This window comes from Tenebrio molitor, chromosome 5 (assembly GCF_963966145.1).
Source record: "Tenebrio molitor chromosome 5, icTenMoli1.1, whole genome shotgun sequence".
In the NCBI taxonomy this organism is placed as follows: domain Eukaryota; kingdom Metazoa; phylum Arthropoda; class Insecta; order Coleoptera; family Tenebrionidae; genus Tenebrio; species Tenebrio molitor.
This window is the reverse complement of record NC_091050.1, coordinates 17,676,103-17,691,773: the sequence shown is the minus strand read 5'-3', so window position 1 is coordinate 17,691,773 and position 15,671 is coordinate 17,676,103. Positions and strand designations below refer to the sequence as shown.

The 15,671-nt window shown below is 35.2% G+C and overlaps 1 protein-coding gene across 1 annotated transcript; it reads right to left on the bottom strand.

Moving 5' to 3' along the window:
* Positions 1–49: 49 nt before the first annotated feature.
* On the bottom strand, positions 50–1,439 carry LOC138131520 (brachyurin-like). Its single transcript, XM_069048583.1, has 7 exons — positions 1,290–1,439; positions 1,194–1,224; positions 985–1,135; positions 769–935; positions 633–719; positions 430–569; positions 50–366 (listed from the first exon to the last, which is right to left on the bottom strand). Exons 1-7 carry the CDS (start codon positions 1,350–1,352, stop codon positions 199–201), a joined length of 807 nt encoding a protein of 268 aa, XP_068904684.1. The 5' UTR covers positions 1,353–1,439; the 3' UTR covers positions 50–198.
* Between the last annotated feature and the right edge of the window lie 14,232 nt (positions 1,440–15,671).

Sequence of the window (15,671 nt, the reverse complement as noted above, 5' to 3'; positions counted from 1 at the left end):
AGAAGACACCGCTTCAAGAAGAGCTGTCAATGAAGAGTGCCAAAAATCCATTTATACCATTTTTAAATTTTATTTTGACAATTAACCATATTGCAATGAAAAAGTTTACTTGCTGTCTCCGAAAGAAATAATTTTCTACCGCAGTAAACGACTAATCTTATGTTTTTTCTCATGCATCAATGATACTTTTAATATTATTTATTCTTCCCCTCTAGTCACGTTATTTATCCACTCGAAGTAAGGAGCTGTTCTTGTGTAACCTGACGGATTAGTACTTTCGCAACCATTACCGCTTATGAAACTGGCTACACCAACAAGAGCGAGAGATTTTCCCACATACATAACTAAAGGACTTCCATTGTCTCCCTTCAAAAATGAATATCATTAGTTTAATAAACACTATTTAAATTTAAGTACTGTACAACATACCGTACAAGTTCCTTCGTTGTAATTTCCAATTGCACAAATCATATTGTCGGTGATTTGATCACCATAGAACATTTTACATTCCAAATTGCTCATAGTGGTGATAAATGTGTATCTTAGCTCGTTACTAAGTTCACCGTCAGCTTAAAATATAAATTCCAAGTTAATCATTTTCACCAATTTGTTAATTTAATTTAATTATTTACCATCACTAGTCTGTCCCCAGCCTAATGAATATACACCAATATAATTAGCCAAAGTAGAAGACCATGAATAGACAGGTTCTAAATATACTGCAATTTTATGAATTTAGTCTTGAGTAAATAATTATGAGGTACCTACCATTATAATCTACTGGTCTTCGAAATTTTATTAATCCTATGTCATTTTCAATAGTGTCTGGTTTAAAATCAGGATGCAAAATGTAGGTAGAGGTGGAAACAGTCATACGATTAGGATCATCCGAAACCAAATGATTTGATCCAAGTTGAATCGTAAAAAGGACGGCACTAAAATGAGAATTTAAAATCGTTAAGGTACACTGTTGCTGAAACATGCTTATAGACGCAATGTCCTGCAGTTATGACCCAATCGTGGCTTGTAAGAGCTCCTCCGCAGAAAAATCTACTGTCGGCAGTTTGGACATGAATGGCTGCAGCAAAAGGGAACTGTCCGGCTCTCGCGACTTCGCCACCGATTATTCTTGTTCCTAAAAGCATAAATCAATTTAATCCTGTCATTAAAATTTTCAACTAGTGACAGTTTACCAACATGGTCGTTAGAAGGGCGCGCTTCTAGCTGAGATTTGTTCAATAATTAATTAATTAGTTAAATTGCACCAACATGTTTAATTAGTTACCTACCTCTTTTGTTAAGTAGAGAGATGTAAATGCTACGCACAAGGCAATAACGAAAAGAAAATTCATTTTTAAACTGGATAAAAAATGATAACTATAATTTAATTTAAACTATCGTAAAGCATATTTTCTAGATTCATTTATCTCTTGAAATTTTAATCGCACACACGTCAAGAGCAATAAATAACGCTTAAACAGAAAGATATGTTTTGTTATAAAATTAATGACCCAATATTATCGAATGTTCTAATCTTGTTATGTGTACTAAAACTAAATATCTGATCGTAATTAAGTAAAATATTGGAATGGAATTTATTTATTTCTGTATTTTATTAATTTAATTAATCACTAACAATCAATAAACGAAGTAATTAGAAACAATTTTCAATTTCAAATATCTTCCTTCAGCTATTGTAGAAGAGGTTATAATCACATCTTTTTTAGAGATGTGAACGGGAAGTGTAAAATTTAGGAAAATCACATTAAGTAGAAAACACTGTAATGCTTTTTGAGACCCATTTCTTCGAGAGAAAATATCTTCATCATGTTAGAAAGTTTTATAATATAGGAAGTAGATAGTTCCAATGTGTGAAAAACAATGAATAAATGATATAAAAGTGATATTGCTAATTTGAGCAATTATTGCACAATGTTAAAAGTCGCAACCTTTTATAAAATATTAATTTATTTTCAAGCAGTTAAAGTGTTATTTTTTCTGAGCGGAGTAGAAGTACTTCAAGTCCTAGGAGTAGAAGTGCCCATAGGCGGCTCGACCGAGTCAAATGTAAGGTCATTTGAAGCATTTGCCATGATTTATTTATCAATTATCCCATCGATAACGCTCGGCGAGACTATCAACTCTCTCTACCCAGTGTTCAATTCTTGCATCATCTTTAGCGGGGTTGAAAACAGGAATCAAGTACCTATTCTGTTAAGGAGTTTTTTGTTGAACGTGTTTTTTTTATGATAGGTATGCCAATGTCTGTGTGGCAATGTCGTTGTCGGAGTTAAGAGTGCGTCGAATGTATTTTTGTTGTAATAACGTAAGCAATGATGGGTGTGGCGGTGGTAGTGTTGATGGCGTCTTCTTTTTAGCTAGGGTGATCTGCAAAGGCCGTTGGAGGGTCAATTATTTGGATGGGGAGAATGGGGGTGGAGGAGTCGACAGGCGCCTCCTTGTGGATGGAGCAGTCTTTCGACCAGGCTGGGTGTGTGCCCTTCAGGAGGGGCATCTGGATTCCTTGCGGGGGCATCTCTGGTGAGGCGGGTGGCATCTTGGGCAGATTGGTCTGTTTGGACACTTCGTTTTGTCGTGTCCCAGCTTGTAGCAGAAGGGATACTGGAGTGGCGTCGGTTTTGGGGATTTCGATGCCTCTGCTGGGTGATGGCGTCCGTACATTTCTGCTCCTTCCGTCAGCAGTTGGTCGATCGTGTCCTTGTTGAATATCCCTAATGATTGGTTTGAAATGTATGTATGTATGTATATTTGGTACCTATACAGGTTTTCAAAGTAATCCGATTTTTATACATTTCCACTAACTTATACATTTCCACTAACTTAATATAACATATAATAACTAAAAACTAATCTAAGTAAATAACTAAAACAGTGATTCAAAATCAATAACCAATTAATAAATTAGCAATTATCCCTCCCCACATATTGTCCTTCTTCTCCACTCAACATTCTTCATCCATTCGATCCCTCTTCCATCCTCATTCAACATTTCTTTTCTACTTTCATCTCTCTCTCTCAATTCTACGCATTCATTCAACAAATGTTCTATCGTCTCCTTTTTTTCTCCACACATCCTGCACACTCTAATCCTATCCTCATTCGAATATTTATTCTCTCTCTCCTCATTTCCACACCTAAATCTTGCTATTATCACTCTCTCCTTTCTACTCTCTCTTCCTAGGTACTTTGGTAGTTCTTCCGTTATTATTTTTTCATACTTCCCATTTGTACCTAGATTCCCTAATTCTCGCTCTTCTTTCCTGCACTTGCACATCTCTGTCTCTCTGCACCAATTCATCTGTCATTGCTCTGCCTCCCTCTCGCATTCTTTCTATCTCCGCTCCTGCATACCCATTTCTTTCGAAATATGCCTCCCTCTCTTTCCATACCCCTTTTCCTATTTCTTTCCTTTTTTCTTTCAGACACTCTTGCAAAATTCTACACTCTCCTCTCTCTATCAACCTCTCCTCAAATCTTATTGCTCTCTTTCCTGCTTCTATTCTTATTCCATCCCTTTTTGTTTCCTCCATCACTATATAGCCCGGTGTCTCTCTATCTACTCCTAGCATCCATTTCAAATATTTTCCTTGCACCCGTTCCAACCCTTCTTGCTCTCTCCATCCCCATATTTCCGCTCCATACATCATCACGCTTTTCACCAGACTATCAAACATCATTATTCTCCTTCTAAAGTCATGTCCAAATTTTCTCTCTCCTATCCCCCATACCACTCCTATTATCTTATTCGCTTTTTTCACTAACTCTCTCACATGTGCTGCTGCTGTGTTTCTTTCATTCATCACATAACCTAAATACTTAAATTCTTTCACTTCTTCAATTTTATCCTTTTCCCATCTCCACTCATTTATTTTTCTCCTACCACCCCCCTTTCTAAACACCATCATCTTGGATTTCTCTACATTCACCGTCAACTTTTTCCTCCTCATATATTTCTCCATGTTTCCCAACATTTCTTTCATACCTTTCTCCTCTCTCGCTAGCACCACCAAATCATACGTCCCACCCTCTTTCTTCTACTAAGCTAACCAGTTCTCTCCCTTCTGCGTTTTCTATTCCATCTTTTGTTGGTCTTCTTTCTATTGTTGCTTGTTGTTCTTCCATCCGCCTTCCTTTTCCCCCAATTCTTGCATTAAAATCCCCCCCAATCACCAGAGTTCCTTCTTCCTGCTCTTTTACTCGCTCTTCTATTATTCTCTTCGTTTCTTTCATACTTCTGCTGTATATTGTTACAATTCTCCATTTTCTCTGTTTTCTTTTTACCGTTCTTTCCATAAACCCTCTTTATTCTTTTACTCCAGATCCGTTTTCTTCTTCCAGTCCCTTTTTCACACCCATTATTATCCCACCTTTCGCTCTCCCTTTCTTGCTTTCCCTCTCTGCATATTGACACTTCCACTCAAACTCTCTCGGCATTCTCTTTTCCAATCTTTCCCACCCCTTTTCTTCCACCCACGTTTCTACCAATCCCACTACGTCAAATTCTCCCAAATACTTCCAAAACTCGTTCTCTTTATTTTTTATTCCCGCTACATTCCAGAATACTATTCTTATTTGCTCGTTTTCTCCTTTATTCCTCTCCATGTTCGTTTTCCCTTTTCTGCCCTGTCATTATTCAAAAATTTGCTGTATGTAACTTCCCGTTTTCTTCATCCCACCTAAAACCTTTTCCCTCTATCCATATCTTTTTATAACCCACTTTCACCCGCAGTCCTTTTTGTCGCTCTTCTTTGGCTAGCGTTCTTAATTTCTTCTGTGTGTCTCTCTCCTTCTTTGTCAGATCATCTTCTATGTACACTCTCTTTCCTTTTTTTTCTCTTAGTTTCCTCTTATTTTCCATAACTTTCCGATTGGTTTGAAATGTAAAAAAAAAATTGGCCAAGATTCCGTGTCCGGAATAGTACATACAGAGTGTCCCAGAGTTATGAGAAAGCTACATAACTTGTTTGTTATTAAAGATACTTATCAACTTTTCCTTTTTTCTAGACGATAGCTACTCTTCTACTGCACATTCGGAAAATATTGGGGTGTATATACAGGGTATCCCATTATTATAAAATCACTAAAGTTATGTTTTTTTTAATGGAACCTACCCAATTTGATTTCATTTTTCGTTTCTATGCTAAATTATAAATAAAATCTGTAGAGGTGGTTTTTACTTATCTGCCATCATTTTTGATCTGTAGCGCTTTTTTTTACCAGAATTTCGAATTACAAATCGTTCCACATAAATTAAAATAATTAACGCTGTTTGATTCCTGAATGTTTGTTGCATCTGTTGAGTGTTTACTCAACAAGCTGCTCAGTCGCATATGCCTACTGCGATTTTTTAAACATAACAAATTAAAAATGTCAAAAACTCATTTTTTTGCTGAAAGATAATATTTTGTTATACTTTTGGTTTTAATGATGCATTTTATGTTACATTGTGTTGAACGTTATCATGGTTGTTTAATGCTTGCTACACAAAAAAAAAAAAAAAAGTCAAGGACATTTAACTTTCATAAATATGAGTGTTGTCATACCGCTTTGTTAGTTAATGTTAGCTAATGGATCACGTTGAAGTAAAACCAAGACCGGTTAACCCGGAAGAAACAACGAATTTCTTTTTAAAATTTCTTTTCATGTAAGTGAAATTTATTTTTAAAATAGCAACTACAAGAAGTTCCTTAAAACCTAGCCACATGCGAAATATCTTCAGAAGAGGGGTAAAAAATGAAGCTGATATTTATGAAGTGCTTCCATCTTTCAAGTCTCAAATGTTGGGAGATAAACTAGAAACAAATTGGAATAAGCAGAGACTTAAAAATGATCCATCAGTATTTAAACTTTTATGGAGATGTTTCGGAAAACAATATCTGCTGCTCGCAATGTCTCAAGTTATTCCAACAACAATAATATTGTAATTCCAGAAGTATTGTTACAAAATAATAACCGTCATCGTTTGCAGAATTCTGCGACCAAATCTTATATGGAAGTTTGTATCCTATTTTTCCAACAACCCCAACAACTTTAACAAAACGCAAGCGTGCTTTTTCGGAGGTGGTTTAGTGGTTGTTGAGTTTACAGATCACTTGTATAGAGATAATTCTATACTCAAGCTTGAAGCGCTTGGAGTAAAAATGCGAACAGGTTTAACATCTTTGATTTACAGAAAAGTACTAAAGATGAACTTATCTCAACTTGACAATATGTCGGTCGGGAAAATAATTACTTTAATCACTAGAGATATCAACGAATTCGACATTACTCTATTCTACACAACTTACATGTGGTGCGATTGTCTTCGGTTTTTAGTTACCTGCTATGTAGTCTATGTGGAAATTGGTTCTTTTGTTGTAGTTTTGGTCGGTTTATTTTGCATTATCATCTTAATTCAAGGTAAATAAAAAAACAAATTAATTATTTTTTTAAATTTCTTTTATAGTGGCTTTGGCCAAAATATTGGCGTCAATGAAAATCAAAACTTTAAAGAAAACCGACCTCAGGTATCAGGCAACTAAGGAAATGTTAGATGCCATTACAATAATAAAGTGCTATATTTGGGGCGATAGTTATCGAAAAAAGGTTTCCAAAATTAGAACGTGAGTAGACTGGATGGATATTCCCTTTCTGATTGAGTCAATCTATTTGTTTTGTCAACACTAGTGCTCTAGTTCTAGTAAATTATTTCTTTTCCAATATACATTTTGTTAATAACTGTCCTCCACTAAAAAATATATTTATTATGGTTCCTTGGGCCATCTTACAATAATATTTAACACAGAAGATTCTCATAGTCATTATTTTATATTCTCACGATTTTAGAGAAGAAGTTTGCCTTATATACAAAATATACTTACTGCTTTTTGCTAAATTTACTATTTCGGAAACCATTCTGAGCGCATCGACATATGTATTTATAACGAGTTCCATATGGTTAGGAAATCAAATCAAAGTTGAGACCATCTTCTTTGTGATCACCAGTATGGAATCATCAGCTGTTGCTTTTAAAATAATAATTCCAAAAGGAATGCACGAAATGGTAAAGTTAATAGCAGTACTTAGAAGAATTGGAAAAGTTCTTAGAATTATAGATGCAGATTCGCCATCTAAACACAAGAATGAAGAGAACCTTCCAGTCAAAATCATTTTATCAAACTTAGATGTGTTCTCCAGAGACCATAAAATATTAAAAGATGTCAACTGTGAAATTGATAATGGACTGACTGTCATAACTGGTTCTACTGCAAGTGGAAAAACTTTGCTTTTGAAAGTCATACTAGAGGAGTATCACTCGGTTGCGGGAGTGGTGAGCGTCAAAGGTAGAATCTCTTATGCCTCTCAACAACCTTGGCTATTTGCTTCCACGATTATGCAAAATGTTTTATTTGGGGCAAAGTATAATGAAGAGCGATATCTGCAGGTACTCCAAGTGTGTGCTCTTCTGCACGATTTACAATCTCTCCCTGGAGGTGATGGATTTATCGTAGCTGATAGACGAGAGAACTTAAGCAAAGGCCAACAAAGTAGAATAAATTTAGCACGTGCTGTTTATCGAGATAGTGAAATTTATTTGTTGGACGATTGCTTGGCTAATTTGGATGTAATTGTTGCTGACTATATTTTTGAAAAATGTATTAAACAATTTCTGAAAGACAAGTTAGTGGTTCTGGTCACGCAGAACCCAAAACATATTGATGGAACAGATAATGTCACAATTGTAAATGATCAAACAGCAAAATTCAGTAAGAGTTTATCCGCAACCTTGATTCAAGAACTTCAAAATCTAGGGCTCGCTTGGACCGAAGACAAATGTAAAGAAGAGAATGGGGTCGTTGAAGCAGATGTTAATGAAACTACACATTTGCTTTCAGAAAAAAAAGTTGAACGCAATATATATGAAGAAAAAGTAATGCTGGAAATGATAAACTTGAAGAATTATAAGAAACTGATAGCACATGGTGGTGGGTCTGTTATGTTTGCTTTTATTTGCATTGTATTTGGTGTGGTTGTCATTTCGAAAAGTGGTTTACGAAAATTAGAAAATAATTGGTAAGATGAACCAATCAAATTTGAAACAAATTCTGAAAACCTATTCCAGGATTAATACTGAGCAACGAATTTTAAATTACACAATTTACAATGATACAGATAGCGATAGTTACGAAGATTCAATGCGACACCGTCAGCAGATGATTTATTTATTTCCAATTATTTCAGTAACAGTAGCATTAATGTCTTTCTTAAGACCCGTCATATTTTATTTGCTTGCAAGAAAGGCTTCAATGAGTCTTCACGGTTTACTATTTGAAAGGATAGTGAATGCTTCCATGGAATTCTTTAGTAGTCACTATATTGGCAATATGTTGAACAGATTTTCAGAAGATTTATTATACGTTGATGAAAGAGTACCTTATTCAATGTACCTCGTTTTAGAAGTGAGAAATTATAAAATGTTGTTTTTACTAAAATGGATTTAGACATTTGCAGAAATAATTGGAGTAACGATTTTAATGGGATCGGTGAATCTAACATTTCTTACAATTTCCTTGGTATTTTGTACATTTCCCGTCGCAACAATGATATTATTCTTAAGAGTTGGAAAAAATCTGAAGCAATTAGAACTTTCGAGTGAGTACATATGACAGATTTTTTTTTATAATCAAGAAATTTCAGCTCGCAGTTCATTCGTGGGTCATCTAAATGCCACTACTGAAGGACTGCCAACAATACGAAGTGCAAAGGTAGAAAATATTCTAATCGACGAATTTGACAGCCACCAGGATCTCTACACTTCTGCTTCTTATCTCTACATATGTTGGTTCAGAGCTCTCTCTTTCATCGGGCACATTTACTTTATATTGTTTACATCTGCCATAGTTCTACAATTCTTGATTGTTGACACTGGTACAAAAATCTGTTTTTTTTTTTTTGGTGAGAATTATTTGAAAAATGCGCTTGTCTTTTAGATATATCCGCCGCACATGTTGGTTTTGTGCTTTCACAAGCTGCCCTCTTCACGAAATGTATTGACGTTGCATGTTGCTTCGGTAGCAGGTTGGAAACTGTAGTGACATCAGTCGGACGTATTCTACAATACACTGAACAGACTCAAGAACGCAGAGACGGTGTTTTGGTAGAAAGTTGGCCACAAAGAGGAGAAATAAAATTTAGCAGTATTTATCTTTCCTATGACTCCGAAAATTATGTCTTGCATAATTTAAATTGTACAGTGGAGCCTCAAGAGATAATAGCCATTGTGGGTAGAACAGCTGCTGGAAAATCGTCGATAATTTCCACGATTCTACGATTACACAAGTTTGAAGGAAAAATATTTATAGACGGAGTCGACATTACAACTCTTCCATTAGAAACACTCCGATCGAATGTTTCTGTTAGTTCTCAGGATCCAGCCTTGTTCACGGGAACAGTTCGGGAAAACATTGACCTCACCGGAAAATATACAGATGCTGAAATCTGGAATGCACTTAAGGCAGTCAATTTGGGAATGTTATTTTCAAGTTTGGACTACAGGATTAGTACCATAGACTCGAACTTAAGCCTGGGTCAAAAGCAGCTTCTCTGTTTGGCGAGAGCGATTATTCGCAAAAGCAAAATTGTGATTATGGATGAGGTGACAGCAAGTGTGGACCAAAAAACTGAAAAAATGATACATAAAATAATATTAGAAGAACTTGCGTTTTGTACCGTCATTATAATAACGCATAAATTAGATTATGTTTTAGAATATGACAAAGTCCTTGTTTTGGACAAGGGCGGTATTGTTGAGTTTGACAGTCCATCTCGTTTGTTAGAGAATGGGAATGGACTATTTTACAAAATGTTTAAAAAAAATAGTTAAGTTTTACAACTACGGCAGTCGTCCAAACCTTTTACCTATTCAAATTCATTTAACCTAATCTTTAATGAACAATATTTCGCAGTTGTAATATTATATTAATTATTATTTTATAGGTAGAATATAGCCTAAGGGAGTCCGTTTCGGCTCAGGGACGCGAGGGCCGCGGGTTCTATTCCGACCCAGGGCGAAAAAAAAAGGCTATATTCTATCTCGTGATTCGGAAGTCACGTTAAGCCATTGGTCCCGGTCTATTGAGTTGGTCATCATGCCCCTCATAGATTTGTAAACCAGTCCTAGACTGTGAAACAAAGAAACATTATATAGTTTTCAGAACTGTGGAAGGAAACTAGTATTGTTTAATTAGTGGTTATGGTTTAGTTAAAAAAATTATGTTTTCTATTGGACATCTTTTTATAATATGATATCCTTACTATCCCTCCGCCACCCGGCGGCACGGCAATTTTGCCGGAGTACATACAGTATTACGGATATTACTATCAAGTAATAGTGCAGTGCTTATCAACATAATTACCGGCGTCTCGCCTCCGCATTTTGACTTTGTTGTGTATTATGTTCTGTGTCAATGTTAAGGAATTTCCTCGCGATATGACATGAGTATAATAATATATCTTTTTGAATTTCAACTACCAATGTGTTCTCTAAATCCAGAATTTTTAAATTTTTAAAAAGAGATTGCGGTACTATTCCCGTTGCTGAAATTATAAGTGGTAATCCTTATTTATATAAACATAAGAGTGAACGTATTATTATTACTATTATTATATTTTGGAGAAGATCTGTTTAAGTATAATAAACTTTCGTTGGTTTTTTGTTGTAACTGATGTTTATTGATGTGAAAGCTTTAGTATAAATTGTCATTTTATCCACCGATAAATTAAAACAGAGTTCTTATTGGTTACCAGCCATGGATAAAATTGACAACATCTTATTTTATCCAATCAAATTTAGAGATTGCAGTAACTGTAGCAACCTAACCAAATATAAGAACGTAACCATGGTAACAAAAGAAATATTAAAATTTAAAAATTTCAAAATATTGAACTACGAGTAAGATTTTATTTTATTATTTTCTTGTATATCGTACGGGTGGGGTCCTCGCCTTCTGCTCGGACGCCCAATTTCCGTACTCGTGATTAAATGCACTACTTTGCTCACTTGTATTGAAATAAGAATACAATACAATCGCTCAACAAAAAAAACCTTTTTGTTTTCGTTATGCAAGGTACCCAAAAATTTAAATAAAATAATCGAATTTTACAATATTTATTCAATCAAAGACAATAATAAATTATTAATTTTTCAGTAGATACAATAATTACGAGTATAGTGGTGTTGGAAATATGGGTTAGTTCTATGTATACCAGATAATGGCAAGACAGAAACAGTTGGACCCACATCGCGAATATTAATATCCTTAGGAATTTTGAATATCTTGCATCTCAGAGTCATAATTTACTGTAGAAGTTTCGTCACCGAAAATGCTATGTGCAATTTTTACTTTATCTTCGATGCATAGCTCCACATAACCTTCTGCCACGGAGGTGGATCTCCAGCCCCCATGTCATTTGAGTCGAAGAGATGTCAGTCTGATTTTTCCGGGAGAAGCTCGAAGCTGAAGTTTCACATCGTCGGGAATATCAGTTCACTTATTTCAGCACTCATTTTTTTTGTAGCCTTCCCCTTTCACCACTTCTGGTCTATCGGGTACCTTGCGGTCGGCTAATTCCATTTAGGTGTGCGGCGGGGCTCCGGGGTACTTTCCCCGGTCACCCACGCCCACCCTCTCCACTCGTTTCTCCTTTCTAGACGACACAATACGATCACAACACAACATCCATGGGTGGCCCATCCGGCCGGGATTCGAACCCTGCCGACCTCGCGGTGGTGGTCGGAAGAGTGTTTCTTTTCCTTCCACCACCCTACCGTCAGCCCCCGAAAAACATACACACACATCCATGGCCCGGCGGAGGTTCCTTCCTTGGAAAAAATCCTCCCCCTTCGGTGAGATTCGAACCCACTAGCGCCGGGACCGCGACCTCGGAGCACTGTCTCCGACAGCCATGCGGCCACCGAGCTACCATATTTCAGCACTCATCATAACACTATAGTCCAATTTTTACCCTTTTGAGGTGACGTCACGATTTCCTTCCTCGCTTTCTCTTTATTGAAACGACAAAAACAGAAAAAAACAAAAAAAAGGCACGTTTATTTATTGATGGTCACTTTGAGGTTATTTTATGCTCCTGTCAATTTGACAATTTTTAATTTCTTTCACTTATTACATTGTTTACAAACATAACCTTTCGAAGCAATTGTCAACAAATTTGACACATTTATATACTCGAAACGTTTTGGATATGGATTGTCAAACTCAAGGTCGCTTAAAACTTATGATTGAACCGTACATTAGTGAGATCTGTCATAAATTCCAATAACCTTATTGGCGCGCCTAGTTACTTTTGCTGGTAGTGCCAACTTAACGACAAGTCCTCAATCCATATCTATAACGTTCCGACTGTAGTTATTTATGATCAATTCAAAATTGTTTCTGATCCTAGCTCAAACATACGTAAAGTTACTAGATAATGACGTCATCGTAAAAGGGTAAAAATTGAACTATACCCGACATTTTTGATTTTTTTTTTATAACTGCAGTGAAAACACCTAATGGGGGTAATTAGGGTCTGCTGATTCTAAAAACGTCAACAGATCTATTCTAGCACGTCTAGATTCCGAGTTATGAACACCATGTGACAACCCATATGCATTAATGTTATTTTTATTAAAACAGTAAAAAAACCTAAAAACCAATAATAATTCTATTGCAAAATGTTAACACAGAAAGGACGATTAAGTACCAGTACAATCCGGCACAAAACAAATGTATTTTTTTCTCTTATGCGGGCTTCATCTTTTTTTTTGAAGAACCCAACAAAAATCACCCATCATAGCGGGATACCATCTCCTCTGGTACATATGCCAAACACAACTTAAGCCTACTTAATTTTGCACCTTCATGCTTGTAAGAGAAATGAATTTACAATGAATATATTATTATACACAAGTAGGTACTATTGCGGGCAAAAAAAGTGGGACATCAACGTCATTGTCTTGACTTTTAATGTGAAATAACCCTTATCTGATTCTAACCCTACTTTGAATTGATTAACGTTGTCATTAAGTATTGTAGGTTGTAGGGAATGATTGTAAGTAAGCACGTAGTGAATATTTATTTAATGCAAAGTTCCAATCAAAATCTACTTTTATCAAAAGAAGAGGGCATTTGGAAAAGGAAAATAGGAGTATAAAATAAATTTTTAAATTGTCAGCTGGAATAGTGTCAAAAAAAATGACAATAAAGCTTGAACTACATTAAATTTTTCAAAACTGACAGAAATTTGATGTCACAGTTTTTTTGCCCGCAATAGTACATAAAAAATGTTCAGAGGTAGCTAGTTCGCAAACGTGACGTGATGGGATATGCAAATCGGGTATCATGTAGTTCTAATTAATGAAAGGTATCAGAAATTTTCATAGTTGGGTCAGTTAGAAAAATCATGTCGGGTAGTGTAATTATTTTTTACATGTTAACACTCAACACCATGGAATAATGTGTCAATTATGTGATCAAATTTCCTGTGGAAGCGCGTCTAATGCGATTACATAGGTATATTTTTGTGAAACCAGCGTGCAATATCTTCAATATCTTGTGAAATGTATTAGGTATTCCAAATTTTTTTGAATAAAACTCGTGTCTAAAGCTTCTTTTTTGCACTTGTGAGGTTTAAACAACTCGCTACATTCGTTATTTAAACTTGCTCGCGCGTGCAAAAAAATGGCGCTTTAGAAACTCGTTGTATAAACAACTATTTTAGAATCTGCGTCTCTAATAGGTCTATTGTTGTATTCAATTTGGAGTCGTTTATGGCTATCTCTTAAAGCACTCGTAGTTCTAAGAAAATTTTTATCAATATTTCAGTGTATTAATGTCATTTACACCAAAAAACTTTCAAAATTAATGTTCAAACTCTAGTTTTTAACATATGTTGCAGATGTAGTTGCATACGTTACCTTGAATTACCAATTAATACAAAATTCCCTAGAATTTGAAAATTTAATTTTTGTATTTAAAAATTAAAACAAGGGTGCAAATTCTAAAAAATAACATAAAAAACTTGTTTTATAAGGGCATTTGCGCACTCGTTCCATACAAAACTCCCCTACGGGTCGTTTTCTATACCTGGAACTCGTGCGCCAAATCAACCCTTATAAAACTCGTTCTTTAATATACTATTATGCAACACCACGTCCCCACCATCAAAACACACACACCACCTCAAACACACCTGTACATAGAAACTTTAACCCCGAACTCGATCTTGCAATGTTTAATGGAACCTAAACATCTGTAGTTCTTTTAAAATAATTAAGCATTAGAACGATGATGAAAACGTAAGACTGCTGTGTGACTTGAACACTGTATAAGATGTTATCGCAAAAAATCTATTTTCCTTTTATCTCTAAATAATATTTTTTATAATAACTTATGACGCTAAATTCACTAGATCTACACAAATCCAAGAGATTGGCCACCAATTCTGGGATCACCTATACACCTAAAAATAATTCACAAAATATTTTCTTATTGAAATCATAAAATTGTTCTCTTTTACACTTCATCATAATAAAGTTTTTCTACTTCGGTGTCACAATGAGCATTTTTTGACACCAAAAACGGTTTCACAAAGATCAATTTTATAGCATCGTTTCTAGTGATTATTGAATTTGGGGTTTGTATTGAAAGTAAATTTCAGTGTTAAATGTGATGATGTCATTTGACCCTAAATCCATGTTTTGGATCAAAATAAAATATTAAGGGGGTAGATTATTATTATATTGTAACAACATCTGGGAGACCATTTAAAATTCAATTTTCAATGAAATGACAGCGGAGTATGCATCAGCGCCAAACGCAAAAGAAAACAAATTGCAAATTACAGAAATTCATTCGAGGAAATAATAACAAAGGAAACTATGCCCGTTTGCACCGAATTTCAACTTAATCGGGGTTACTTAATCATGATTATCTTTTAACCATGATTAAAATTATGTTGTTTTGCACCACACCAAAATTAACTAATCGTGGTTAAGTCACGTTTGTCACGTTTTTGTAAAATATTATGTTGGTTGGTTTGGTTACTATTTTTTTGGAAAAACAAGCGTTGCTGGCACAAACAGAAAAGAATAAAGATGAGGCTTTGTACTGGCGACAACGTCGAGAACATGATTTAATTAAATTTGAAATAGGAAAGGAAACAATGATTGTAACATTACAATTAAAGCAGAAGGATTTAAATGAATAAATAAATACATTTGTATTTATTGTATAAATATATTTAAAAAATTCTATACATTTTATTTTTGTTACTTATATAATCTACAGTCGGGCGAAATAATCATTAATAAATTGCCTTCTTGCTAAAGTACCTGCAGCTACACCAGCATTGTTTTCGTATTGTATATCTCCCCATCTTCACCACCAGGGGACTGCACTTTAATGTGAGTACAGTCAATGGCCCCAATAACTCTGGGAATGCTGCTACGTCATAGAAACGTTTTTGGATTCTGCGTATATCATTTTCTATATTGGGAAAACCAACGTACACATTATAAAGTTATGCAATGGCTTCAGATACCCGGACAACTATTCTTGAAACTGTTGCCAAATGCATTCCCATGTAATCCGCTATCTGGTCTAAATGCATAT

Bases quoted from the DNA above. Each gene is read 5' to 3' on its own strand.
- LOC138131520 (XM_069048583.1), bottom strand. From the start codon at position 1,352: ATGAATTTTCTTTTCGTTATTGCCTTGTGCGTAGCATTTACATCTCTC. The intron at 1,225-1,289 runs GTAGGTAACTAA...AACAAATCTCAG, and splicing joins CTCTCTACTTAACAAAAGAG to CTAGAAGCGCGCCCTTCTAA. The intron at 1,136-1,193 runs GTAAACTGTCAC...TTATGCTTTTAG, and splicing joins CCCTTCTAACGACCATGTTG to GAACAAGAATAATCGGTGGC.